Genomic DNA, 27,798 nt, shown 5'->3' with positions numbered 1-27,798 from the left:
GTAGAATTCCCAATTGAATCTCTGGATGTAATCTAGACGCTCTATTGACAGAGCGTTTCGGCGAATAAAAATATATATGGGGTGTACGTAACTATTAGTTCCTGCTTGCGCATGACGATGTATGGTTGACACTTCCTTTAACCAATCGCGAGCATGATGTATTCTGAGCTACGCTCTTCGATCTACACTACCACCCAATAGGAGGTTAAAAGGCGGGTTTAATCTCGGGAAGCTGTCGCGTAGCTAACCGTGGGGATAGATAGGTTGTTGAGTGCGAGGCCGTTCGTCTGTGAGTGTGTCGGGGCGACTGGGGGAGAAGGGGGAAAAAACTCGCTGGAAAAAATAATTTATAGATCTGTAAAAAAAAATATTTAAAGCAAACGTTATTTTAATTAATCGTTTGAGCCTCTAGTCCCCTTTCGCATGATACTGCTTGAAAGGAAGTAAGAGTATTTTGCTTGAGATAAAGAAGGGCGGGTTGGAAACATGTTTTAAAATCCTGTTTATTTTTCTGTCACCTAAAGTAACCCTAAATATTCCCCGGGATTTTAATTCGCTGGCTAGCCTGAAAACGGAAAAAAACCCCGCTGACAGCCTGCCGAATATGAACTGAGATTCCTGCCAGGGATATAGCCTTATCTGGTTGTTTTGTGGATAAACATCGGCGACGATCCTGGGTTTTATTGTTTCATTGTAGCTCAGTTAGTGGCTGCGGGGTCGCTGGGCTGCATCGGACAGCCCGTGCAAGATCAAGATTTTCGTCAGCGGCTTCAGCACTTCAGCAAAGTGGAACCTGAGCGTTGATCAGCAACACTGTACTTAAAATCTTTCGAGGTGAGTTTTTTTCAGTGTGTGTGTGTGTGTTTTCTCCTAGCAGTCCATGGATTGTTAGTGCAGCGATGTTAGCTGATGTACTTTAGCGACGGCCTGGCCTGTGTTGCATGCTCGATGTGATACTTTTTCGATCTGTTTCGCTTCACTTGAGATGTAACTGTAGTTGGGGCTTTTTTGTTTCTTGGAAATCCGCCCAGAGACCGGTTCTCTTATTTTTTTCCAAGGTATTTTTGGTTTTCGAAGTCCATGCTCGGGGCTTTGGCTTTGTGAATATGTGACGATGGGTGTTACGTAACGGCAATTGTTGCTGAAAAATTGTGTGGGGGAGAGAGATGGGCAAAAACTTTTCACGTATTTTGATTCCCTGGAGCTGTCTTCGTATTTCTGTATCTGGTAAGGAGCCCTAGGGTACTTTAGTGTCCATAAGCGAGGGCAATCAGTTTTTGCAAGTTTGTTCATTTAATCGATCAGATGGAGTATCTTAATTTTAAAACATTTAGATCACAAAATCCTGATCTAATGATCATGAAGTGATTTCAGTCTTTTAGTTTGGATGACTTGTCATCTTTACTTGTGAGGTAAAAAGGGCTATATTAAGTTCAACGAGATTCCTCAGGTGTCGATTAGGACTAGCTTCCAGTACCGGAAAATGGTACAGAAACATTTTGTAGGGCGTGAATGTGAGGATTTCTTTGTTCATAACTCGCGAATTCTGTTTTTTTTTTCGAGTGCATTTAATTTTAGGCTTTGTAATTTGGTAACTTCGAATATGTAACACATATAATCGAATATGTAATGCCCATGTTTGCAAGCCCTAGGTGAAAACGATTGCGCACGTCTTTTGTACACAGGCTTGGGGTTGTCACTTACCTCTCAAAAGTTTAAATAAAGCTGTAGAGGCTGGCTGAGATATTTTATCAACGTTTCTTAAAATACATTTCTTTTTAAATTCTTTCTCGATGGCTTCTGTTTGGAAAATAGTTTGATTAGCTTCGCCCACATTAAATTAGTGGGGTATCTTGTTTTTAACACTTAACAGTGCGACGCCTTTTGGGTTTGGTTGAAGGTTTCACGTCTTGTAAAATTTAAAATAATATGTTTATGCTACAATTCCTATGATGCGCTTGCTTCTTCACCATATTTTTACGTTTATTACTCATTGTCTTCCTTTGCAGCCGCCGCAGAAATCGATTCTTATAAGTGCTGCCTGAAATCGTTTTTGTGACAAGATTTTCGGCTTTAAATAACAGTCTCTTAACGTACTGGATTATTCTTGCTCTCTCTTGAAGTCTTTTTGCTTTCTACTTTAACTCCACACGTCAGAAGAAAAAAACACTGCAATGCAAAGTGTCAACTTCAGTCTGTGTTTGAAATAACCATAGTGAAAGTTAAAGGCACGTTTATTACCATTTCTGTATACACTACCGCATGTGCAAAGAGGTGGAAATCCCATTATAATGCTGGAAAACATTTTGATGCATATTTTTTAAACGATTAAAAAATTCTCAATTTGGATTTTTTTGTGGTGGTGGGGGTGGTTGTCATCTGTCCCTGATAAAGTGTTGCCCGTTAATTTATGAGTTCAGATAGTTGGTTTTCCTAAAATTGGTGTCTAGTATTGTAAATCCTTCTGTAATGATTTGTGTGGATTTGAAGTGAAGTGACTGTTCCCAGTCCAGCACTTCCAGGGGTCTCTTTAGAAACTGCTGAACTGGAAGTGATTGTTTTGCTGAACGGAAAAATTTTGATATCGCCATAATCATCAATATTTGTTGCCTTCAAACTCTTAATAGTAATTAAAGGTGGGTTCTAGAAATTGATGCCCATTAGCAAGTGTTGCAGCAGCTGTTTAATTAATGTGCTTGAGTCTCTCACATCTTTGGTTGAGGTGTGCTCACTTTTAAGTTGTCATGTTCCATGATTGTTGCTGGAAAGGATCCATGATGATGTCTGCACGACATCAAATCTTGTCTTTCGTACAATATTTCTTTCTGCTGACTGCTAAGTACTTAACTGTTCATAACGGCTAGGATGTTGTGGTTTACATCATGCTCTAGTACAGTATGTATGGTAAAAACGTCTGGGGATCGTTTACACAAGGGGGGAATGAGTTGAATATGAAAAAGAGTGCTTTTGTGAACACCGACAACATAGCCTTTTTATTAATGATTAGGCCTACCTGTTATATAGTCAGCATAACAAACTCTAAACAATTTGAGTCTTTCTGTTTGCAGTTTCTAACAGTGTAAGTTTACAAGGCATGTATTAGACAGTTTCTTTATAATAAGTGCATGAAGCATTCGCTTAATGTTGGCTTGAGTGTACTTATTTCTGCATTTATACTTTTTTCAACCTCTCAAATCGGCCAAGTAAAAAAAAACCAAACCTTTTCTGTTGCAGGCCTTCATCCTGAAAATGCCTGTGTTTTATTAATAAGGAGTCATTAGTGCATTGTATGGTATTTCCACTACTGGGAAAGAAGGTGGAAATCAGTAACTAATGGCCTGTTTTCACAGTGTTCTGTGGTCTTTGAGCTCGCTGTTAAGAGTTCTAGGAAACACCAGAATGTTGATTTCAGAATTAGAGGTTTGGAAGACTTAAATTATCTAAAGACCTCAGTGTTGACTGTTTGGAGTTATAGTGGTAGGGAGGAAGCTAAATGTTAGAAGCTTTTAATCTCAAGTTCGGATTCTTTTTATGTCTGATATTGTATGCCATCTCATTAAAAACAGGGACAGCAGTGTACACAGCTGAGCACTTATAAGCTTTTGAGCCCGGATTTTGGGATCTGTCATCACAGCCTCTTGGATTTCTTTTGTCTCCGCACAGGTTTCCCAAAAAAGGCCGGCGGGGAGAGCGCAGGCTCACCTTTTCTGGGTGCACGTGTGTCTGCCTCTCGGGAATACTGAACCATGTCCTCCATCCTGCCTTTCACCCCGCCCGTGGTGAAGCGCTTGCTGGGCTGGAAGAAGTCAGCCAGCGGCTCAGGAGGTGCAGGTGGGGGGGAGCAGAATGGGCAGGAGGAGAAGTGGTGTGAGAAGGCTGTGAAGAGTTTGGTGAAGAAGCTCAAGAAAACGGGACAGTTAGATGAGCTGGAGAAGGCCATTACCACTCAGAACTGCAATACCAAGTGTGTCACAATACCAAGGTAAGGACTGTTAAGACTGGGGCGCGATATTGAAGAGGCAGGTCAAATTATGAGCTGGCCTTGGATGGTTTTTTTTTATTGATTTGTTGTTCGTGGTTGATTACAAAATCTGCAATTAAAATATAATCTTAACTGGGCAGCTTAGTAGAAGGGGCCCCCTACTGCAATCAACATCTTAAACCGGATTTCTTCAACAATCTTCTTAGTAAATGCATCCAAGGCCCATTCTTCCTATTAGCCTATTAGCCAAATGCTGTCCTTATATCCTTTATAAACTGCTTGAATAGGTAAACTGGATAAGGAAACTGCATCTGTGAAATATGCATGTGGGGAGGCTTGGCTGGCTGGCTTATTATAAATACATATGAACCAACATTATGTTCAGGCAGATTTAGTGGTTAATCCTTTCCTAAGACTGAAACAGGGCTTCCTGAGAAGATTTCATCACAGAACATAATTTTTATTAATCCTGTTTCAGTTTTTAAGAACCTCCTAATAAATATCTATTTGAAGTCACAGTAACGTAACATGGGCTTTGGTCTTCAGAATATTTCCCAGTTTTCTAAAATGTATACTGATTTACCATTTACCCTGCACAAGGGCTGTTTTGTCAAATATTTTCCTGTTTTCCATTTTATTTTTTGCTTTAGCTCTGTAGGTAATTACCAGCAGCAGTGGAGTTTCTAAATAAAACTGACAAGACATTGAGTATAATGTACGGTTTATTTGTTAGTGGGTTTTTTTTTTATTATTGGTTCTTCTAATCTTACTCTTAGTTTTACTGTCAGGCTTAAGGTTATACAGAAAATAGTTTACTTGTCTTTTTCCCATTTTTTCCCCCCAAGATGTTTCAATTCTCCAGGCTCTTATTCTGTTGTAGCTCTTGCTTGTATGTCCACACCAGTGAAATCAACTTTTGCTGCCTGTATTTTGGGTGATCCTTGATATCTTCACACACACACCTTGAGACAGTGGATGGCAAAGAAAATCTAAACAGCTGTATTTCAGAAATCCTAAGGTTTTAAAATATAGATGCCTTTGAAGGGAAACATGTATTTCCTGATTTAAATTTTAATCATGATCAGTAGTGTCCTTGTACATCTGTGAACCATGTTTGCAGCTGGTTATAGTTACCATGTGTCCTATTAATTGTCTTTAACCAAAAGAGCAGGTGGTAGTCAGCATCCCTTGATACCTTCTGTTTCCAAGTCTGTCATTAGGTTTCCTAAACGTAAATCAGACATTCCTCATGGCCCTTGTATATTTAAACTCGAGGCTTACTTGTGCAATGCCTGATCTCAGCCCTCCTATAGAAAAGCATTTTTATCCAGGGATTCAAGTTAAGGATGTGAATTATTATTGGGTTTTTTTAAAGGCAGAAACGATATCATATTCTTATAGCATTTTTGTTAGCTGAGCAATTTATGATCTGCTGAATTTATTTAAATTTTGGTTTCAGAATTTATGATAACTGTTTTGCTGACTAACATTCCTGATCAAACCGCTTTAGATTTCTTGTAAGATGAATAACTGGCAGTGATTACGAAGATGACATACATATATGAATTACAAGAGATGTGCTGAAGGTGTGGGGGTGGTCATAATATTGATTTGCAAAGGAACAAGTAATAGGTTTATTCCATGCTGAAAAAAAGAAGAAAGAGAACACAACGTTTCGGCCGTGGAGCCTTCTTCAGGTGTGAGAGAGACAGGGCTGTCTCTCTCACACCTGAAGAAGGCTCCACGGCCGAAACGTTGTGTTCTCTTTCTTCTTTTTTTCAGCATGGAATAAACCTATTACTTGTTCCTTTGCAGCCTACGCATGCTGACGCAGCTACCCACCTATAATATTGATTTGCTTACTGTGCCTTGCAAAAGTATTCATCCTCCTGCAAAGCTTTCACAAGCTGGTTCTGCCTGAGCTTGCAAACGGAACCTTCGATTTATAATGACACAGTCTTCTCCAAACTGGTAAAGGTGAAAAATGCAAAAGCATGTAATTTACATTTATGAAGATAATCGTATATATTCACACTTTGCCATGGATACTCTAAATCAGGTCAGATGCTAAAGCGTAGTTTGGCAGGTCACAAAGTTAGTGTTGTCATCTGTGTGAAATAAAAGTGGTTTAATTGACTATGTAGTAAATGCATCCATCTCTTTGCATTCTCTCACTAATTTTTAAGGTAACGGCTTGCATTGTGATTTAATTTTTCTGTTGAAGCTGACACCTTGGCTTCCTTTAAGAATTGGCTGGATGAGCTCCTTGGACCAGTTAGCTACTACCAAATGACTTCTTCTCATTTCTTTCTTATGTTGTTTGTTTTATGATAATGCAATTCAAGTATTAAGACCAAGGAGCTTTTAAAACTTTAAAACCTTTTATGGGTAAAGTAGTAAAGAGGCAGAGATGAGTGAATTATTATCCATCATACTGCCCAGAGACGTCCTACACCAGGCTGATGCAGTTCACCAGGATAACTTGGGGTATAGATCATTAATTGCATTTGCAGTCCTGTATTTCTTTTTTGCTTTTCAAATTTCCAGTTAATTTTTAAGATACATTTGTTTATAAACGTTTTTACAGTTGTTTTAACGTTCCAAAAAGTTTAGCAACATCTGAAATTTACAAAATCATGTATCACTTAGAGACTATGTAAACTAGTATTTCAATCTACTAAAGTATTTACTTGTGTGTTGCTATTCTGTTTTCTTGAACCACTAAGATAGGACCTTGAAGTTGTTGTAGGTAGCTGCTCTGAAGTACAAAGGATGGGAAGTTGGAGGAAAGGGCTTTTCTGGGTGTCTGAAAACAAATGCTTTAGTTTCCTTTATGTAATGATACCCCCCATTCCCTTCTCACTCTCCACATAAATAATGTGGTGTCACTTCAGTTTGTTGGTGGAGCCCATTTAGCATGGTTCAGTAATGCATTGCCTACAAGAACGTCTTCTGGAAAGGTATTTCCTAGACTTTCATATTTGATTGAGATTTGGCTTTGTTAGCCATGCCAGCTGAAAGTTGAAAGGCAGCAGCTGAGCTTTAGTGTAAGAGTTGCTGTGATTCCCTTGTAGTGTTACAGTATTTTTACGTGGTCCAGCTTGATTTAATTTTCTTGTAATACAAAGCATTTGTGAAAGAGAAGTGGAAGTTATTATTTGTTTTCCAAATAGTTGTAAAAATACCACTGAGGAGACTACGTGAAACAATCTATGTTCTATTCCACAAAGGTTTCAGTTGTTCATCAGTGATCTGAATTCTGTAGCTTTAGTCTTTTCCAGTCCTTTTTCAAGGTATTTGAGTGTTTTGCATTCTGAATTTTAAGATATGCAAGAAGAGCTACAGAGTCCAGACCTGGTCATATTTTAGTTTGTAGTAAGTAAGGCAAATGTGAGAGAAAAAAACCCTTAAGTACTCCTAGAAGTTTCCAGCAAACGATAATGAAATTAACCTTGAAGGGGCAGGCATTGTGCTTTCGAAATCAGTCCAGAGAATGAACAGGCGCAACAACCACAGTAATCCTTCTTTTAGGGTTTTAGAATAAACCTTTTCTGCTTAAGTCCACATCACTTTTTACTTTTTTCTCATTGTCCAGAGTCGCAAACTTAGGATTGCTCTCAAAATAACATATATGTAATGGGTGGGTACTATGCCAGTGAAAAGAGAATATTAATTGCTGGGTATTTATTTCTTAAAGAATTGGTTAACTTTTTTTTACTACACCTGTCAAATGGAGACATCATTAGAAAGTTGACTTTTTTAATCACTGCTTTTAACCGATTATTGTATGAGGAGGTAGTCTTGTGTAACTTGATCTGAATGTATCCAGAATTAAGTAGTTGGTTTGAAACATTTTAGTGCTTTTCTTTTTCAATCTAATTAAACTAGACCAAGATCAAGGGCTTGTAAAGATGGGTGTTGTTATAGTATGAGCCAGTGTGTATTAAGGATAGCATATTTGTTTTTCATATTTACTCTCCTAATTTGAAAATGGCTCTTTAATACATGTACAAGACATTGATTTGGTCAGAAAAAACAATTGGCAGTAAAAAATAAGTTGGTGTGTAATTTAAAAGAAATACTTAATGTAACAATCGGAGAGTGTTCTGCAGTATGAAACTATTTTGCATGAATGTGCCTGATGGTTTCTGTAAATCCCTGATGCAGCATTAGGCTATCCATCAAGGTTTGCTGACACAACTTAATTTAATTCTCATCCCAAGTTGCTGTTTCATTGCTTGCACGAATGTGGAAAACATAGGAAAGAAAATAGGAATCGGACATGAAATCCCCCTTGTCCGGAGATGTTTCCCATTTTCAGTGCAGGAAATCACTGTTTCATTTTTTAAGTGGAGTGGTGTAAGGATACTGTTATGTGAGTAATTCCGAGTATTCTATGCATGTGTATAATAAGTCTTTTGGTAAAAAGCTTGCAGAAGTTTTTTTTTTGGAAGGGGAGGCATGAGTAATTGTTTTCAATAAAATACCAGTATTTTAAAGGTTTTAGGTTTCCTTTGAAATACTGTCCGAAAAAGCTGTTGCCTTGCTAGTTTGGTACAGAGTAAAGCATTGTGACATCCAGCACTGAAACCAGTTATTAGTAGTTCACTTCTTGAATGCCTAAGTTGATGGTGAGAAACTGTAAATAACAGCTGTTTTGCCACAGATGTGTACTATGGCATTGGCGATTGTTTTAACTTCTCAGGTCTCATTTGTACAGTGAGATCGTGGATGATACCTAAAGTGATGAGACAGCTTTTTTGACTTCCCATTGAGACAGTGTGCATGTGGAGAGTGGGGTTGCGTATGTTTTTAAAGGATATTTTCTTTTCTTTTGCGGGCACCATCAGTTTTCAAAATCTGCAGTTGCTTTTCTAACCTTCCCAGGCATTGGCTGTTTCAGCTAAATGTTAAGGTGGTGGTAGAGAAAAGTCACTTCAGGAAACCATGAGAAAGAATATAGCACCTTTCATTTTTTGCTTAAAGTAATTGGAACGTTCTAAGTTAACTTTGGGTAGACCGAGTCAACGGGATTGCTGGGACTTTGTGATATTTGATAAAAACACACCAGTGTGTGGGGTAAACTAAATGAATAAAATTATTCTAAGGTGGGCAAATACCTTTTCCATTCTGCGGCTGGAGAAACTAATTTTAACTAATTCCTGCTCAATGTGTCCTAGTTCTTGAGTGAATGTGATCTATATGTCAAGTAAATAAACTTCTTTAAAGTGATAAAGTAAAGTTTATTGCAATTGTATTTTTTACTTTTTCCAGTGACCGTGGCAATGATAATTGTAATTTTAAACTAGTACTAGTAAAAGGAATATTGATAATATCATATTTCAGTAACATTTATTTTTCAAATCCTAAATTAATGCAGATGTTATGGTCTCCAGGTATCCAAAGTTCAAGTGTGGAGATGAATTCTAAAAGTCGGAATACTCTTCAAAAAATCAAGTATTTTGTATAAAAAGTTAATTTGGTGGAGTCATTTTAAAATAAAAAAAAACACTCCACCATTTGGCCTTGTAGAGTAGGAAAGCTGCCTCCCTAATGGTTATTTTTAGAACTGTTTTGAGCGTCTTAAAGGCTTCATGTACACAGAATACGGAGAAAAATCTCTTGGTACATCGTTAACATGCACTGCATCAGATTGTCAAATGTGTAATCAGTGTATGGATAGATGTGCCAAAGCCCAGACCCCAACCCACAATTCTAAAATGCATATTTTAACTTGAGGAAATATGCCGATTGCCACACTAGTAGTGTCCAATGAGTTATATTTATCTTGGTTATCTGAGGTTTAGCTAATAGACATAGGTTTTGTATTATCTATGCTTCTACAGAACAACTTCAGAAAGTTTTCATGTTGGGAGGATTACAGAATGCAGTGTGGTTGTCAGATGCTTATTTTTTTGTTCTTAGAGGTTTAATATTGACAGTGAATATTTTCATATTGCATTTATGCTATTAATGATGACAAATGCTACAAGAGGTACACAGGTACTTGACCAGTGTTCGTTCTGCATCTCTGCAGAAGCCTTTATCTACACTTCTGCATTTAGTACCTTTTCATTATTGCCTTGTTGATGTTTAAAATTGATGTACAAAGTACGTTGATATTTATGTAGTTTGCAAGATGTTTTGGATTCAATAAACTGTTTAAGGCATGAATAAGATGAAGAAAAATATTTTCCATCTAAATATTTAGTCTGTATTGGTTGAAATTAAGTTTAAGATACATTCCCAATAATCAGTATATTTTGTACTATACATTGGGATGCTGACTTTTTGTGAAGAATATGGTAGTTTCTCAGTCCTGTCCTGATCACACTATTTTATCAGATAATATGATCAGGTGTTTTAATAACACTGTATTTAATATACTGGTTATTTGAAACACTAAAGTTCAAAGCTTTATATGAATACAAAGCAGTCTTCAAGGTCTTGGTTTGATGAAAAGGGATAGGATTGTCTGGAATACAGAATACCTTTTGAGTGCCAGTGCAGCAAAAGTCTGAACCTCTTGAGTTCAGCCTCACAGAATGCCCCCCTTTTTCAAGCTAGCTCCAGTTTTGAACATATGTGACAGTTCCTACTTAACCAAATCTTAAATGAATTGATAAGGTATTGCAAACTGTATATAATTCTATATCCTCACCACTTACTACTAAATGCATACAAATACTTCACCAATGTTATTTTCTTAAACAGTACTGTGATCCATGTGTGCCGTGTAATTTTGTAACAAAGGTACATCTTCATGAAAGAAAGAAAAATCTGACCCAACCTATGTTTGCATTCAAGGTCTTCATTTAATGTGAAAACGATCCAGTTTGTAGGAGGTCTGTGGGAAGCGAAGATATTTTGGAGCACTAGTGCTTACACTCTTAAGCTGTGGCAATTAATCAAACATATTAGTGTCACTTTCATATTACCACCTATTCCCTTTTCATTTAGTGGCAGATTGAAACATCTTTGTTCAGTGCTAGGTTGCAAAAAATAGGGTTCTGGCAGGTATGCAAAAATATGAATTCCTTGACATCCTTAGCTGTCCTTGAAGAAATGGTCAGGTGAGGTGCAAATGGAAATCCAAATTGGGCAAATTGATGTCATCTCATTTTTGTTGTTTTGTTTTCTTAAGTAGCATGGATGTAGTAGAAGGCAAAATTAATCACACAGTTATTACTCAGAAATTCATTTTTTTTGCTCTGATTTTAGAAATACAGAATAAACCTTTAGCAATCCATTGAAGGCCTTGCTGTTCACAAGGTTTGGTATTTTAAATGGGAAAGAAAAATGTGATCATTACTTTTTCTTTGCTAAACAGTGTGGTGCTCAGCTGACAAGATATTGATTTTAATTGGCCTTTCAGTTTTTCTACCTGCAGCATGGGGACTTCCAGAGTGGAAACTTGCTTGCTTCGTTGCTGTGTTACATTCACTCTGTTAGCTATCAGGTAAAGCTTATTGCTGAACCTCGGTGACAAAAGTCATCCCACATACAAATATACTGCGCTAAATGGAAAAAACCTCATCAGGATGCAAAGGCATTAAGAATGTGGTTGGGGAACTTCCCTGCCAAGCAGAAAGCCATTGTTTGTAAAATACATGCTTATTAATCCAGATTACTATAGATTACTATAGAAATCCAGACAATACACATGTTTGGGTTTGTTCTAGTTTCGGAGGAATATTTCAACTGAGGTTGTGGACCAAGTACTACAACAAAACTGTTTTAAATATAGACCATCAAATAAAATGATTTTGTACTTTTTGTGCTTTTATTGGCTCCTTGGTGAGCAACTGTGGTTGCTGAAGCTGTTTATACCATTGACTGACCTATTTCACTACTGAACCCAGCACCCCAGATGGCCTGCTCTGCTCCAGTACTTGTAATCTGTCCTTTCTTTCCTTTACACTAAGTGACTGATAACTTGTAGATTGCTTTGTGAACTTAAAGCTGAATCAATGCCTTAAAAATAGTCCATTACCCAAAGTGTCACTGTTGGGGTTTTATTACATTTTCATTATGCAAAATCAAACCTTTTATTTGGACCAGCCATCAGTTAACATTTTCTGGTAATGACAATGATCGACCCAAATGTTAAGGAAAATGGATGGCAAATATTTCCCCCTTGATTTCCACTGATAAAGAAATATAAATGTATATTTCTTTAATTTGTCTAAAGTTATGTAACATACATAAAAACATTAAAGAAAATAAAGTTGTGCTCAATACAGGTAGGATATTGCCGCCTTTAAACACTATGTATACACTTCTCTTCTGTAGTTGTCTGAATCTGTACCCATTCATTATGGGCTAAGCTAGTTGGTCATGAACTCTCTCTGGAGCATAGCCTGGAATACATTCAAATTAAACTTCTTTGGGAGACCCATTCAGAATCCTTCACAGCTCTTTTTAATGGATGATTTTAATCCACTAGTGGGAATGTTTGCAGTGAGGAATTTGTAGAAATGCTCATGAACAAAGCTTGCAACCAAGTTCAGTTTTATAACAAAAACAAAAGCTTTTTCAGTCAAGTTTTAGAAATGATGCAACATGTTACATTTGTAAAAAAAAAACTTGTTACTCTTAATTTTTAGTTTTAAATATTGAATAGTCAGGTAAAATGTACAATAAATGTTTTTACAAAATGTTTACTTTATACTTTTACAACGACTGATTTTTTTTAAATTGACATTTAACGTTTATAATTTGATGTACTTTAGTTTTTACTGATGGCATTTGAGATCAGAAGTGAAATGTTACACTTTTCACTTCTTAATGGTGCATCAAGCTTAAGTTGAACCGATCATCAAGCAGATGTTTGAATCCATATGCTAAGTGTCAACTGCCCAATTAAGCAAACTTGAAAAACAGAGAATGGTCTAAATTAAATGTTATTTGTAATATATATTTGTTTTAGTTCACAGATTAAGAATGATAGTGTGCATAATTGGTGTGCTATTTATTGTGTACATTTTCATCCGCTTCAAAAAACAACCTCAGATTCTGGCTACTGTTCCAACTTTCTTCTTATGTAGCAGATTAGCAGATGAGTGAGTTGTCTTGAGTTACAGGGGAAATTAGGGAGGTCAGAAACCCATGACTCTGGGACTAATACTCCTACTCTTACAAACAAACACAACACGCAGTCTTCAATGCAGGACTGCAGTTTAGCATGTTGTATAAAGGACAGCTAATGTGCCCTGCCACAACGCTTAGGAATTGGCTTGAAAATTCTATTCCAAAGGGAAGAGCTCCACTTAAAGCAGTACCTGCTTTTCACTGGAGGTTTTCCATCCCTGTAAAGACTAGGGCCGGCCTTGTGTAGCTCCTGAGATCTGATAAACTCAGTTTGCATGGTGGCAGTGTTGCTAGCAGTGAATGGATTAATGTTCCTTCGTAATGTAACTTTAAGATTAAATCTCTCACTGCACAGCTAAAGGCAAGGCTTTAAAAAAAAAGCTTTAAGCCTGGTTTCCTCCTGAGAGGTGGTTTGAACGAATTGACGGATTTGCTCACTAATTGCCCTTCTCTAATCGATCAGCTTACCCCGTGGCAGGATGTAATGAGCACATCATATGTTGACATAGGCTCAGCACTTTAGAGAGATTGCCAAGTGTAGTAAATTGACAGGCTTTTGCACATGTAGGTGCTGACCTTGCAACAAAATGTAAAAGAAACTTTAATTTAAGGCTTCCACTCCAAGTGAAATACTATTCATTTTTCATTCAGTCTCATTTGGATTTTGGCTGTGGGCCTCAAAACAAACAGTATTCAGTATCTTGCCTTTGTTTGTACACCACAAGTGTGCCACTTCCTGCTGTTGAACCATATTATCTGCCTTAGGTAGAACTTAGAGTGAACATGCTTTTGATTTTAAAAATTGTTCAAAGGGTTTGTAGTATATAAAGAAGTATGAATAATTAATCTTGTATCCAATTAACAAGAAACCCAGTCTGCAATTTAAAAAAATGACAACTTTTCAGGTAACCCTTAATAGTTTTTAGAACTCATGTGCAGTAAATTTAGATTTACTAGATTAAATTTTCTAGATTTTAGGTTTAGATTTTGAATAACTAGATTTTTTTCAGATGTTTATGGTAATGAAGCAATATTTAGCCATTTTCCTGCTATTTCTTGTTTTCTTCAGAATACTGCAGTAAGAAATGTGAGTCTGTAGTATGCAGAAGTGAGAACAAAGTAAAGAATGTTGAGAAACCTGATATGTCATTGGGTCTATCGTGCTTCTGTTGTTGGTAGAATGGTATTGATTAAAACCATGAAATGGAAAAACCTTACTGTAGGTCGTTGTAGATAAATTTGGGCAAAATTGATCCTGAATAATTATCATGACATATTACAGTTGAATATGCAATGGTTGCTCTCTGGAGAAACTAGTTTCGAGTACTCTTCTAGAGATGCTTAAATCTCTGGAACCAACTGAGCATGTCCTATATGTGTGAAGCTGTTGAATCTACTGAAAAAAGCAAACTCGACATTTATTTTTTTCAAAAATTAATTTTCAAAAGTTAAGTTAATTTCTACAAACTACAGTATTGTATTTTGCATGATACCGCAGAGGGAAAGGAATCCAGTGATGTTTTGTATTTGCAAGCTTGCAACCTGTTGTGTTAGGGTGGCTTTAAGAAACAAATCTTTCCTAATACTTTTTTAATTCAGCGCCTTCCTCATGCTTTTACATGAATGAGAGGAAGACTTCAAAATTAGAGAGAACACAGCAGAAGCACAATCTGGAAGAGCGTATAAGAAAGCAGACCAGACATGTTTAAGGCCTGTGAACTCATGGACGGAAAAATTAGACTTGAAATTAGTGATCTTGAATTCGGAGTACTATTTAGTGCTGATAAATGCATTTTTTCTTCGCTTAATTGTTACACTGGCATTTTTTTAATCTAGCAGAGTACAGGCTTTGGCAGGGGTGGGGTGTCAAGATTTCTGAATTGATTTAGCAGTAATAGGAATGACTTTTAGTTTTGTTTGTTAACCAGCTCGTTATGCATTAAAACTTTTCTAAAGGAAAGCAATTGCAAGGATTGCATTTTTGTCTGCATTGATGGCTACTGGACTGTATTGACACTTTTTAAAATAAAACAGCCAATTAGGGACTTGTTGTGAAAACCAGCAAGGGAAACAGATGGAATAGCTGTGTAGCATAGATAGGATCATGCAACAGGGAGTGCTTAATTCCCCAATAAGTGGGTCAGCAATCTGGAGCAGGGTCCACAGATACATTGTCACAGTGATGTGAGAGCTCTCCAGATCTCAGTTCAGTGGTGCATCCTTTCATAGATGTTTCAGTTAGATGTTTGTTGTTCAGTCTTTGTGGATGTACTCTAGAACAAGAACTCGTAGTCTGATTCATGGCCATAAACTTCTTTATTAAGGAATGGGATAATACATTTTTATTTAAAGTGTAACTTGAAAGCTTTGCTTTATTTATTGCATAAATAGTATAAATCTCCCTCAGCCTCTGAGGTCACTTACTGCTAAGTAATTCCTCATTGAAAGCTTTTACTTCTTGCCAGTTTGATTCATCTTTCAATGTGCTTTTTTTCTAAATTGTTTTTTTCGTCGGCAGAGTTCTCATAACAATCTAAAACCCTATTTTTCAAGAGAAAAAAGGCTGGGTGGCAATTATGTTGCTTCTCTTGGTAATGTTGTAATGTTGCAGAGGTTTTGAAAGCCTCAGGATACTCTTAGGAACCTCTTTACTTAAGTCATCTGTTTTGGACATGGCCTCTGTGTATTTGATAAAAAATGTTTATGGGGGTCAACTGAGGCTTTTTCATCAAAGATGAGGATTTGTTCTTGTTTTATGATGTTGATTTAATGTTTATTTTTGTACTCCGACTCTTCTAATTCCAGTCTGTGGAGTAATATACAGCTTTCATTCATGACCATAAGCATTTACCCACAAATTACATCCAACAGTGTGCATTTCTTAAGATCTTTTTTGTTTCATAAACTGTAGCAATAAACTAGGCATAACCTTACCACAGACCGCAAACTCAAGATTAACGCCACTTGGAGACTGCAGATCTATGTCTGTTCTCTTATGTGGTTTTAGAATCCATGCATTGAGTGCTACAAGTCCATGTATTTCTTTGGACAGTTTGATGCTCAGTTGTTGCATTGTACTAGCTAAAAGCCATGTGACTGTTTTTAATGAATGGATTATGTTTATAACTTGTTTCACAGTGCAGCATACTCTTTACAATTGAGACTGTTGTGCTTTTGTGGTTGAAATACCTTATTTTATCATACCTAGAGGGACCAGAGCAAAATCCTAGGAAGCTGGGTAATGTTTGTTATCATAAAAGTAAAGATGAATCTCTGAAGTCCAGGCTGGTGAATTACAAAAAATGATGCAGCATCACTGCTGTCTGCTATCTGTATATAATCATTATAAAATCAACCTAATGTGCAATATTCATTTACCAATTTTCCCTTGTGACGTTTTACGTTTTTATTACTGCATTCAGATATACAGGAATTCAGCAGTTGGCTTCAAGTAAATTGGTTTTGTAGGAAGACTTATCCCATATCGCAGTGGAAGTTCAAACAAAAAATACAAATTGTTTGCTTCCAACAGTTCCACTGTCGTATTGTAGTAGTGTGGCAGTTTCATAAAATATATTGTGTAAAGACTTCACTCATTATCATTGAAAAAGGTATATGTTATATAAAACATTCATATTCATTTGACAACCTGATAGAACCTAGAATAACCAAAATGGATCTATTTAACATAGTTGCAGAGAAATCTTTTGGGGCTCCAGACAATATTGTAAATGTTCTGAATCAATGAAACATTGTGCGTGTGTTTCATTCAAAATAATTGTATATGAGTGCTTCTTACTTTTCTGCACAAAAGCAAAAATTAATGTCCTTAGCAGTTGAAGACGTTTTTGTTGCAATTGCCATGATTCTTATTTAGGAAAACAAAATAAGAAAATCCTTATATTCAGTAATGGTTACAAGACCTGGAAGTCTAATTTGGGAGATTTTATTGCAGCATCTGCATGTACTAGGAAAGAATGTCAAATTATTGTAAAGTCTTCTCAATAAAAGAAGAATGTGTACAAATCTGTTCTTTTTTGTAAATGATTCTGGGCAGTGACCAGACTACAGGTAGGTTCTTAGGAAATGTCACTTCCTCTCCTTCAACAACCATTAATTCCCCCAAAATACACAAAATTATATGAAACTAAAATTAGTTGGCACCTTTGTCAGCATATTAGTATATTGTACACTTTGTTCCACAATTAGTATGCCTTCACCCTCTAGACGGACTTGTACATTTCAGAGTTTACTTGTCCATGAATATGCTGTCTTTAAAGAAACCACTATTTTATGGTAGTACTGGAAGTACTGTCTAAATAGATGTTTGTGTAACAGGCTTTAATCATTCAAGCATTGTGGCTTATTCTTCTGAAACTGTAAAAGGCAAGTTGTTTCCCTTAGAGCCCTGGAGTGCTGTTGCATTCAAGCTTTAAAACCTGGTTTGCTTGTTCATTGCAGCCTGCTTTCTTAAGAAGGTTTTCACTACCGTTATTGGGTCTACCTGTTGGAGCTTGTAGTTTATTGGGGGGTACAATGTGTTTTCCCAGTATTCCTAAGGAAAGGATTTCTCTGTGATGTAAGACCAAGGAAAAGGTTTTTATTCTTGCTTCATTTGGAATGATGCTAGTTGATTGCTAAATTGAGTGAAAAGTTGTTTTGTATGGAATTTTTTCAGCACACTAAAGTTTGATTTTAGACATCGCTAATTGTAGTAATTCCAAGTTTTTTATGAGACAGTGGTGGTGGTTTATTTTTTATTATTTTCATATTTTTTGTGATTCTGCACTTACCAGTTGATGGGTGGATTTTGGTGATCATGTTTCGTTATAATTTAAATATTCCAAAGTACCCACTATTATACAAGGTATTCCAAAGACATCCTAAAAGTCTTTTTGGTATGAAGTATTAAATATCTTAAAGATTCGGCTTTAGCAATGACTCGCCAAACATTACTACTAGGCTTTCTAGTATTGCATTTAAATCCGTAAATAGTTAAACACTGCTTTTTAAAAAACTCATTCAACTCTTTATTTTTTATTACTAGTGGTTGTCTCCCTTGTACCCTGAATGACTGTTTCACTAGTCACGGATTGCATTGATAAGAGAAAAGAACTTTTCCAGTGGAGCTTAGTCTCCTTTAAAGATTAATTTGGCAGCTAAGGAGAAAATATATCATCAAATTGCCATGGGAAATAAAATTGCTAGCATGGCCAAGGTTTCTAGACCTCCCTAGCTTTGCAACCAGTTACTTTTCCTGAATGACTGGCTACTTTGTGTTGACCTCATGTTTCACCAACAGTGTTAAAACGTCCCAGCTGTAGTGGCGATGGGTACCGGAAGTGAGCACAGAGCCAATGGAGACTGCAAAGTAAACGCTTCTTGTGTTTTACAAAAGTAAAAAGGGACATGGCAGTAGGCTGATTGTTGGAAGAAACCTTCTCGCAGTAGAAGGCTAGGTGATGGTTTACCATTAAATAAGCAGTTCCTGACCTGTTCTTAATTTGTGAGCTGTGTTCGCCATGGGGAGATGCGTTTTGACAAGCTGCTGCTATTTTGGTCACAAAAGAATTATCATGGCTATTTCTGCTCTTGTGTGCTTAACATACTGTACCTGGATGTAGACACTGAAGCGGTGAGGGGAGCTCCAAAAAGTCTAATTTTCGGCAGTCTTTATAATTGAATATAAATATAAGTTATAATTTAGATTTTTAATTGTGCATCTCTGGACATCTTTGAAATGTGCAGTGCTCAAAGTTGTCCAAATGTTCTGTACAGTATTTTAATTGCCCTGTGAAAAGCATCAGCTGAATGACTGATCATGATAATTGCTTTCATTGTTAGCAGCCCAATATGTTGTACCGTTTGAATGTTGACAATGATGGTTTTCTTTAGTCTTTAGATGTGCTTTGGGTAAAACATTGTTGAAAACCTCGAGCTCTCAAGGTAACAAGCAAATGTTCTTTATTCTTACAAAACCGCCTACACATTTTGGCTAGACATACCGATTAAGGTAAGTCTAGCCGGAACTTGTTGGCGTTCATAAACAGTTAAGGGCTTGTAATAGTTTTGCTTTTAGTTTTATATTTTTGCCATTGTGAATGGTGCCTATTTCAGCTGCTTAAATTTTTAGATTGTGAAATTAGTATAGGTCACCACAGTTACATAACGCCACCTGTAATAAACTTTTACCCAGAGTAGTCCTATCAGGTCCTATACCCTTAAAATAGTGTTTATGTGGTATTATAAGTTCTTTTTTTACAATCTTGAATCTGATTTCATTTTAGCTTGTCTATCTTCACAGATGTGTTCATGTTTTTCTTGTAGAATAGGTTAAAGTTGAATTCATGCTCTTGGTTGTTGATATTGTTGAAGAAATTGCATCAGAAAGAATATTAAACACAGGGTTGTATCACAGTCTGCTTAAAAGTTAAGTTTCCAGGGATATGGTGTTTTTAGAATTAGATGGAAATGTAAAACTAACTTTCTTTGTGTACTTATTTGTCAAATTCTAAGTTTAAGTTTAATGTGGATAAAAAGGCTAGGGAAAAAATGTATGGAAATGTCTGCTTGTTAAGATTACTGATTTGTGATTCCCCAGTTCATAAGCCTAGCAATAGAAATCTACCTTAGGCTTAAATAAATGCAGTATGTATAGGCCACGTTCTGTTTCATTATTCGTAATTCAAAACTTTAGGTTTATTACGTGCTGGGAATTATTCAAAAGTGACATATGAATGATTAAACATAATTTCTAAATGGGAGGGTCATTCTGTTTTCTTTTATGTATTGATCTTCTCATCCTCCTGTAGTAAACAGTATGCTGTAGGAGTACATTCAGCCATACATGATATCAACATGTAAAAATGATGTTTGTGGTCTGTGATCATAAGCTCAAAATATAAATTGCTAATAAAACTATTTACTTCCAGTACTTGACTGTAGGACTCGGTTCCTCTTCATAGAGTTCTTTGTTCAGGATTCAAATGATTCCATTCAGCAGCAGCAATGTCTTTTTTGTAACGCGGTAACATAGTACACAGTATTCCAAATGTGAACTTACTAGTTTATTGTTAAAATTTGATCTTGATTTAGCTATATATTCTGACATTAACTTTGCCTTTTATGTTGCTTCTCCTCATTGTCTAGAAGATGTAAATGTCAACATAACCTTTTTTTTAGCCAAGACGTTTTTTGAAAGTAGCCTCTTACTCAGTGGTTTCCATCAATAGTTTACTACCTTCATGCAACGTCTTGTACTTGTCTACATTAAAACATCTGCCAGTCTTCTAAATCTTTTTTGAATTTCCTATACAGCTTTTACAACGGGTTTTGTGAATCCTCCTATTTTGTTTTTTTTTAACTTGACTTTTTTGTAAACTAATCCATAACCAATAAATTTCCTTTAGGAAGGGCAGTGGTCATAGTTCAGATCACTGTAACACTCCACTAATTGCACCACCCCAGTGGTTTTCTATTTAAAAACTTTCTAAAAATCATGTTACTATTGTTGCTTGTTCTAAGAACTCAAGTATTAATTAAGTAAGACTTACCTTTTTTTTAAGTCTTTGATGGCTGTTCTCTGGAATCTTATTCCATGCAGGTGATCCTCCAGTTTAGTTGTTTCCATTACCTGTAACAGAAGTTAGAACTTTGACCTATAATTACTTTGTACAGTTTTCTCACCCCTCTTATGGACAAGCACTACATCTGCAATTTTTCAGACCTGCATACTGTCTTAAGAGAATGTGGAAAGTGTTCAGTCAATAACATATTGTTGTCAGTATATTTTACTTCAACTTTCAGCATTCCTTTTCTGGTTTAATCCTGAAAGAAGCTTTTATTTAAACCTCCAGTGCAACATTCCTTTCTGTATCTCAACCTCATACTTTTTACCTGTGCTCACAATTCATTGTACATTTTTTCTTTTAAGATTCCACTTTAGAATTTTTTTGCTTTTATTTTTCTGATTGATTTGTTAAACCATTTGTTTATCTTGATTTAATCATTCTTGGGCTAAAGCAGTGATATGCCACGTTTTTACTTGAACTCTTGCCATCCACTCATAAATTACCTTTTGTACATCCTCTGAAAAACTGAGTAAGAAAGCAGTAGTTAGCCATGTTTACCATTTCAATTTATGCTGCTGAAATTCCATGTGGTTTTTCCCACTCTGTGTAGAGAAAGTTGAAATTCCCCTTAAAATACACTTCTTTATCCAGTATTAAATGATATCTGTATTTGGAAATCTGTAACATTGTTAATGCTGTGTCTTTTAAAATGTTTTTAAGAGTCTAACCCACATTAAATTTGAGACCTTTGATTCATCTAGGCTGTTTGAGAGCCTGAGTACTCTTTCTGATATTTAGTGCTACACCTCCCCTTCTGTCTTTCCCATCTCTCTGGAACAGCGTATATTCATCTCCATTGCTAGGCATGCTTCTGTGATTCAATCACATCATAATTGCCTGCTAATGTGGTAGCTTTTGTCTCATGCATTCTAGTAGTCCCAGCATTCATGTATAAACACTTAATTGCCTGTTCCTTTCTTTTGATTTTCCCTTGGGCTCTTCATTTTGGATTTTCCTTTTATATTTTCTCTGGTTTCTCATCCCATTTCCAGTGTTTATGTACTTTTTACACTGAAACAGTGCTCTGTGTACAGCACTGTCCTGAAATGGATGTTGTTTAGACCCATGTCTGAAGAGGATGATGGAAAATTGAACTTTAAGTAGCATGAATAATTAGGTCATTGATTGTTTCCAGCTGTGAGAATTAACTGAAGACCCTACTAAGATCTGAAACATGGACCACTGTAGCTTTAATGTGAAGCATCAAGAACTATAAAGAAATTAAACTGTTTTTATAGTTTTGTATGGTTTTCAAATGTATGCATCTGAGCACAAATAAAAAATTGTAGTTCTGTCACAATTAAAATGTATTAACATTTTGATTTTTGATGTGTAATAAATGTTAGAAATGCCTATGTGAAAGAATATTCCAATGAATAAGTAGGTATCTGTTGTCCACTAAATGGCATCTATGTTGTAAAATCTTAGCACAGACTACATTGCATAGCTCTGTGAAATGAGCTACATTTGTTGTGCTACTGGATGGTAGGAAAAGGTAATTAAGGTGAACTAATCCCAGATGCAGTTGAGTGCAGGAATTAATCTTGCCTTTTCCAACAATCTAATTTTTGGAGTGCCCTTACTGTTACTGAAGCACTGGCAATATACAGGCACGTAAGATTTGGTAACCCGAAATACACTGCATGCACTGTTCTCCTCGGTGGTGCAATGAGAATTATCTTGTAAAGATGGTAGATTACAGGAACAGAGGTTTCTGAATGCAGTCGAAAGAGCCTTTACCTGAAGGTGTGAGTCGGACCAAAGCAATGTATTGAGCATTTTCTGTTGAATAAAAAATGCACATCAAATTAGGTCAAACAAATTTAGCAAATTCTAAAATCTTGATTTTCCATTGGCTTTTTTATAGCAGCACTACACCTGCTTATCTTCAATGTACTATTGAGGTTTAAATTCAGTCCCATTTCAGAAGCAGTGCTAAAGACAAAATTTAAGCTACGAAGGGGCAGGACTTCATTCATTATATATCGGATTCAGATAATATACCTCAAGTACATTTCTCATGCAGTCACCAACTGTCCACAAGTCTTGTTTTCCATTCCATGTTTTTGTTTTCAGAACTGCTCGTCATATCTAATGTTATTTTTGCGTTCCTGGAACTTGGATATATATTTTTTCGCTTTTGAGGGAAGCCTGTGCAGTTTTGTTTTGGGTGGAAAAAAATTAGTTTTCCTAGGTTGCCAAAAATGGAATGGATTTTTTTCCCTGTTGTACATGGCTAACTCTAGTGAGCAGTTCTTATTCTAAAGTTATTGTAGTAGATATTTAAATAGTTTGTATATTAGACCTGACAAGATGGAAGAGCACTGAGTGCGTTATATAGCAAAGTTTAAATCTCCAAGATGTACCAGAATTGCTAAAATGAGTAAAAAACCTCAGTTATGAAAAGGTTTTTTTCCATTTTACATTGATGCGTGTTTTTTTCTTTTTCCATTATGAAGGTCTCTTTTATGTGAGGTTAGCTTTGTTTGACAGATGCCAATGAAACAAAACTAAAAGCAGATCTCAAATAAAAGAGGCCTATTTGTGTGTTTCTTCATGTTTTAATCATCGTGGTATTTTTGAATGAACCATGCCCCATGTTTACATCATTTTTTTTTCGATTTTCTGTGCACAGCAATTGCTCTGAAATTTGGGGACTGAGTACACCAAATACGATAGATCAGTGGGATACCTCAGGCCTTTACAGCTACCCTGACCAATCCAGGTGAATATTCTCAACTACATCACGTATTACAGATCAGTGGATGGAGTGAGAAAATGTGGAGTTTTGGAAATGCTTCATTATTTTGCCGATAAATATCAGTGTGATTTGATTTCAGGGGGACATTTGCTGCTTAATTTTGCTTCTTTTTATACTTTTGTACACATTCTTCAGGAAATGAAACAGCTGACCTAATAAATTAAGGCTTTGAAAACAAACCCTTTATAGTTTTAAGTATACATTCTGGAAAATGAATTTGGATTTTCAATCCCAGAGGTTTTGGTATATAGCTCATTTAATGGAACTATGTTACCTTTGTTTTTATTCAGTTTTTGGTGGGTTTTGCTCACTACTAACAAATAACTCTACCCAAAATTTAGCAAAGATTTCAAATAACGATTTTGTATTATGATTCTATATAATTATTTATACTAATAATTGTAATATAATGCATTATTTGCTCTAATAGCCATGGCAGCAGGCTGCCGATTGGCTGTCAGCTGACCAATGTTATGATAGCTATACCAATTTAAGAACATAGTAAGCTTTTTTTGAGTTGCTGCTAACATCTGTTTTGATTCTTAATTACCCTTTTTAATATGGGAACTTTAAAAAAAAGATGTTTTAAAAAAGTACTTGAATGGACTACTTTACTTCTATAAATAAATTAAATAAATGTTCTTAACTTTTGAAACCTCTCAGTTGTTTCTCAGTTCTAATTCTACATGAGGAGTAGCTCTGATTCACCTTGCATGGTGTTGAATTTGCCTCATGTTCTTCTTTCTCTCTCAATTCCAGGTCTCTTGATGGCCGTCTGCAGGTCTCCCACCGTAAAGGCTTACCACATGTCATCTACTGTCGATTGTGGAGGTGGCCTGATTTACACAGTCACCATGAGCTGCGAGCAATTGAGACCTGTGAATATGCTTTTAATCTTAAGAAGGATGAAGTGTGTGTCAACCCTTATCATTACCAGAGGGTGGAAACGCCAGGTATAAAGATGACTTACATTTCTGTTGATTTTGAAATCAGTGGGTATTTACATCTGCATGAGGTCTATGATATCTATGATATCATATGGTCATGATATCTATGACCTTTGCATGAGGTCATAGAAAACATAATAGAAAAAAAGATCTAGAAAAAATTGAGCTTGCTGTATGGAGAACAAATTGAAGATAAAGATGTGCTCCTGCCTTGAAAACTAGGTAGGAGCACATAGTCTGTCTTGTGGTACTGTAGTCTGCTGTCTCAAACAGCTCAGGAGGGTATTTTTCTGCTCTGAGCTAGTGTAAGATCCGAGTTGATTTGCAACTGACAGTTGCTGTAGAACAAGTCACTCGACACTTGACAAACTTTTAAGCCTTTTCATGTTCACCGAGATAAAACATGCAAAATGAACTTGTAAGTAAACTGAGCATATTTCCTTTTCTTCAGCTTTGCAGCTATTGTTCTTAATATTTTTTTTAATTTGTGACTAATTGTGACCCTAAAATGTTTTTTTGTGACTAATTAGTATACACTGCATACATTTACATTTGTTTTCCTATTAATATATTCCATGATTCAATAGTTAATACAATGCAGAACACAAAGGCATTAACCTTCTTTATGCCTATTATGAATCTGCATTTTCAGATATTAAGAAAGAGATTAATATGTAATTCAAGTATATGTGCATGTTCGTTAGGTTTTTATAAACAATTAATCGAAATTTGGCCGCAATTCAGCATCCAGCTAATCAATCATAAATGGAAATTTTGTCCTAAAAAACTACAGGAGTATTGTAAACTTTTTTCAGAGCAAGAAGTATCATATTTCAAAAGTAATTTAGGATACTGTAAATAGCAAAAGGGTATGCATTCTAAACCCTTAATGAGCAGAGTAATTAAAATCATTTTCAAAATTTAAAGGAGTGCTAAGGGATTTCTAAAAACTAGATTAAATTAGTTACACTTGCTTGTAAGTATCAGGACAAAATATTCCAAATTAACTGTTTGGTCTTGAAATATATTATTATTGCAATAATAAAATGCATATGGTTGTGTTTCAGTATTAATAAAATAGGCTCTTCTAACAAATTTTTGACTTACCATGCAGTATTATCCTTAGAGAAACTGGATGGTTAGCTTTAGAGAATGTTCTGCGCTCTAGCAATATTTTGAACTATATGAACCATATCTTTGACCACACTGACAGTTTTGTTTGCCTCTCCATGAGAAGGATTTAAATTGGTGAAGCAGGTATTTATTTTGTTCTGGAAGGGGTGGATAGCTTTGGTGTCCAGTTTATGATGCATAAGTTCCTGTGAATGTTTTTTACTATCCCTGAATGTCATAAGAGAGCACTTGCATTATGCATTTTAGTTTTTTAAATTCTAATCTCCTAAATCCATGACTGGTTACTCCTTTTGAACACATGAAAGACAGGGCTGAGAAAGGGCTGTAATGTATGAAATTAATCTAAAATATTATATAAACACATTATCAAGTGGGGAGTTGTAGTGTAGTGTTGGATAACATTGGTTTTCCCTACAGGTCTGTGTAGATTTGGTTGTTGTTAATGGAAACGGGTACATAACTGCTGTTTTTTTTTATTTCAGTTTTGCCGCCTGTCCTTGTGCCAAGACACACAGAAATTTTAACAGAACTGCCACCACTGGATGATTATACTCATTCTATACCGGAAAACACAAATTTCCCAGCAGGAATTGAACCCCCAAACAATTATATACCAGGTAATGCTGATACTGTCATTGAGCAATATCAGACTTGTTCAAAGGGTATTCTCACTGTAAAGGGGGCTGTAAGAGCACTCAAACAATACCATTGTATTGCATTTATTAATGTTGTGATTTGTCAGTCTTTTATAGTGTGGATAGTGTAATTCATTGCAGTTATCATAAACTAGGATTAACCAATTAGGAGCACTGATATTGTTTTTTTTAATTTGATTACTGTTTCACAAAATTCATATTGTAATGTTTATTCCTTTCTTTCCTTAATCTACTTTATCCATTGTATCTTTAGAAACCCCACCACCAGGATACATCAGTGAAGATGGAGAGACAAGTGATCAACAGATGAATCAAAGTATGGACACAGGTACATTGCCTGTTGTGTGCAGTTCGGAATCACTTAATCCTAGACGTGAGAGCTAGAAGTAGTCTAAGTCTGCTATAGTTAGTATTTGCTTGTTAAATTACCCAGAAGGCTTGTTTAATGCTAAACAGGTTATAAGTGAAGACTATTGTTTGCTGGAGAAAGTTGGATTGACAGCTTTCCTCTTGAATTTGACAGTTTTCAAATTGCTGTCAAAAATGCAGCGTCAGACCTATTTAATTAGCATGAGTATTTTCTCGAAGCCAGATAAGCTTTGTTTTGAAGAAACCAGTGCTACACGTGAGTGGCAGGTCCTTTTGGGGGAAACAAATTGGTGTTCTCTTGGCTTTTTCCAGTTGTTAAATTGAAAGCGTGTAGGAAATGATGCCTCTTTTTGACGTTCTATAAAGGCCATTTTGCAGAGAGCATATGTTACTTTTGATTAGCATGCCTATTGTGTACTGTAAATCCAGCACAGTTTGACCGCAATGTTAAAAACTACAAATGTCAATAAAAAGTTGTAAAATTAAATCTTATTAATGCTGGATCTTTAGAATTGACTAAATGTCATGTTTTTATTAAAGTTGTAACTTTTATAACATAAGAAAGTGAATGTTGTAATCCTTCATTGAAAGACCCTTTACATGTGCTTACTTCAGCAGCACTGCACTGCTTTTGTATTCTAAAACTAGCAAGGAATTAAACCACTTATTAAAGCACATATACTTATCTGGTTGAATAGCATGCATCACTTTTTCTCTTTGAGCTTGATCTGTAAATTTGTGAGTGCATGACATGAAAAGGCATGTCTGCAACATTTCTGTTACCGCTCCATTTTCCCCCTAGCAGAGACTTGGTTTTTTCACAAAAGTTACTTAATGTGCATTGTTATTTTGAATAGTGAATGTCTTTGCCAAGTTCTGCTTTTGCAGTTAATACAATATAAGAACACAGTAAGTTTTACAGTGGAACCTTCAGAGGCTTTTAAAATAAGTACTGGTAGAAGGCTTCACTGAAACAAGTCAAAATGCATTGAAACATTTGCTCTAGCTTTTCCATTTTATAAAGCCTTAATGCGAAAGATAAGCACTACAAACTGTATTAATCATGAATGTAAGAACTTCCAAACTGTTCCTCTCTAAGGTTCTCCAGCAGAACTGTCACCCAGCACGCTTTCGCCTGTCAATCACAGCATGGGTAAGAACAAAGTCTGTTATATAATCACTTACATTTTGAGTAGCAAACTTAAATATGTATTACTTAAAGAATGGT

General features: G+C 35.9%; 1 protein-coding gene across 4 annotated transcripts in view; it reads left to right on the top strand.

Moving 5' to 3' along the window:
* The first annotated feature begins 270 nt into the window (after positions 1 to 270).
* The window catches only part of smad2 (SMAD family member 2), a 33,608-nt gene continuing 6,080 nt past the window's right edge, over positions 271 to 27,798 (top strand). The window contains exons 1-8 of one of the 4 annotated variants that reach the window (XM_069186958.1): positions 271 to 289; positions 698 to 834; positions 3,664 to 3,982; positions 23,339 to 23,428; positions 24,224 to 24,417; positions 26,028 to 26,162; positions 26,455 to 26,529; positions 27,670 to 27,723. In XM_069186958.1, coding sequence (XP_069043059.1) covers positions 3,747 to 3,982; positions 23,339 to 23,428; positions 24,224 to 24,417; positions 26,028 to 26,162; positions 26,455 to 26,529; positions 27,670 to 27,723 — 784 coding nt within the window. In that variant the 5' untranslated portion in view covers positions 271 to 289; positions 698 to 834; positions 3,664 to 3,746. The other 3 variants (XM_015340246.2, XM_006627239.3, XM_006627240.3) reach the window with 3 other exon arrangements.

Source organism: Lepisosteus oculatus, chromosome 3, assembly GCF_040954835.1.
Source record: "Lepisosteus oculatus isolate fLepOcu1 chromosome 3, fLepOcu1.hap2, whole genome shotgun sequence".
Lineage (NCBI taxonomy): Eukaryota > Metazoa > Chordata > Actinopteri > Semionotiformes > Lepisosteidae > Lepisosteus > Lepisosteus oculatus.
This window is presented reverse-complemented; position numbering and strand designations above follow the sequence as displayed.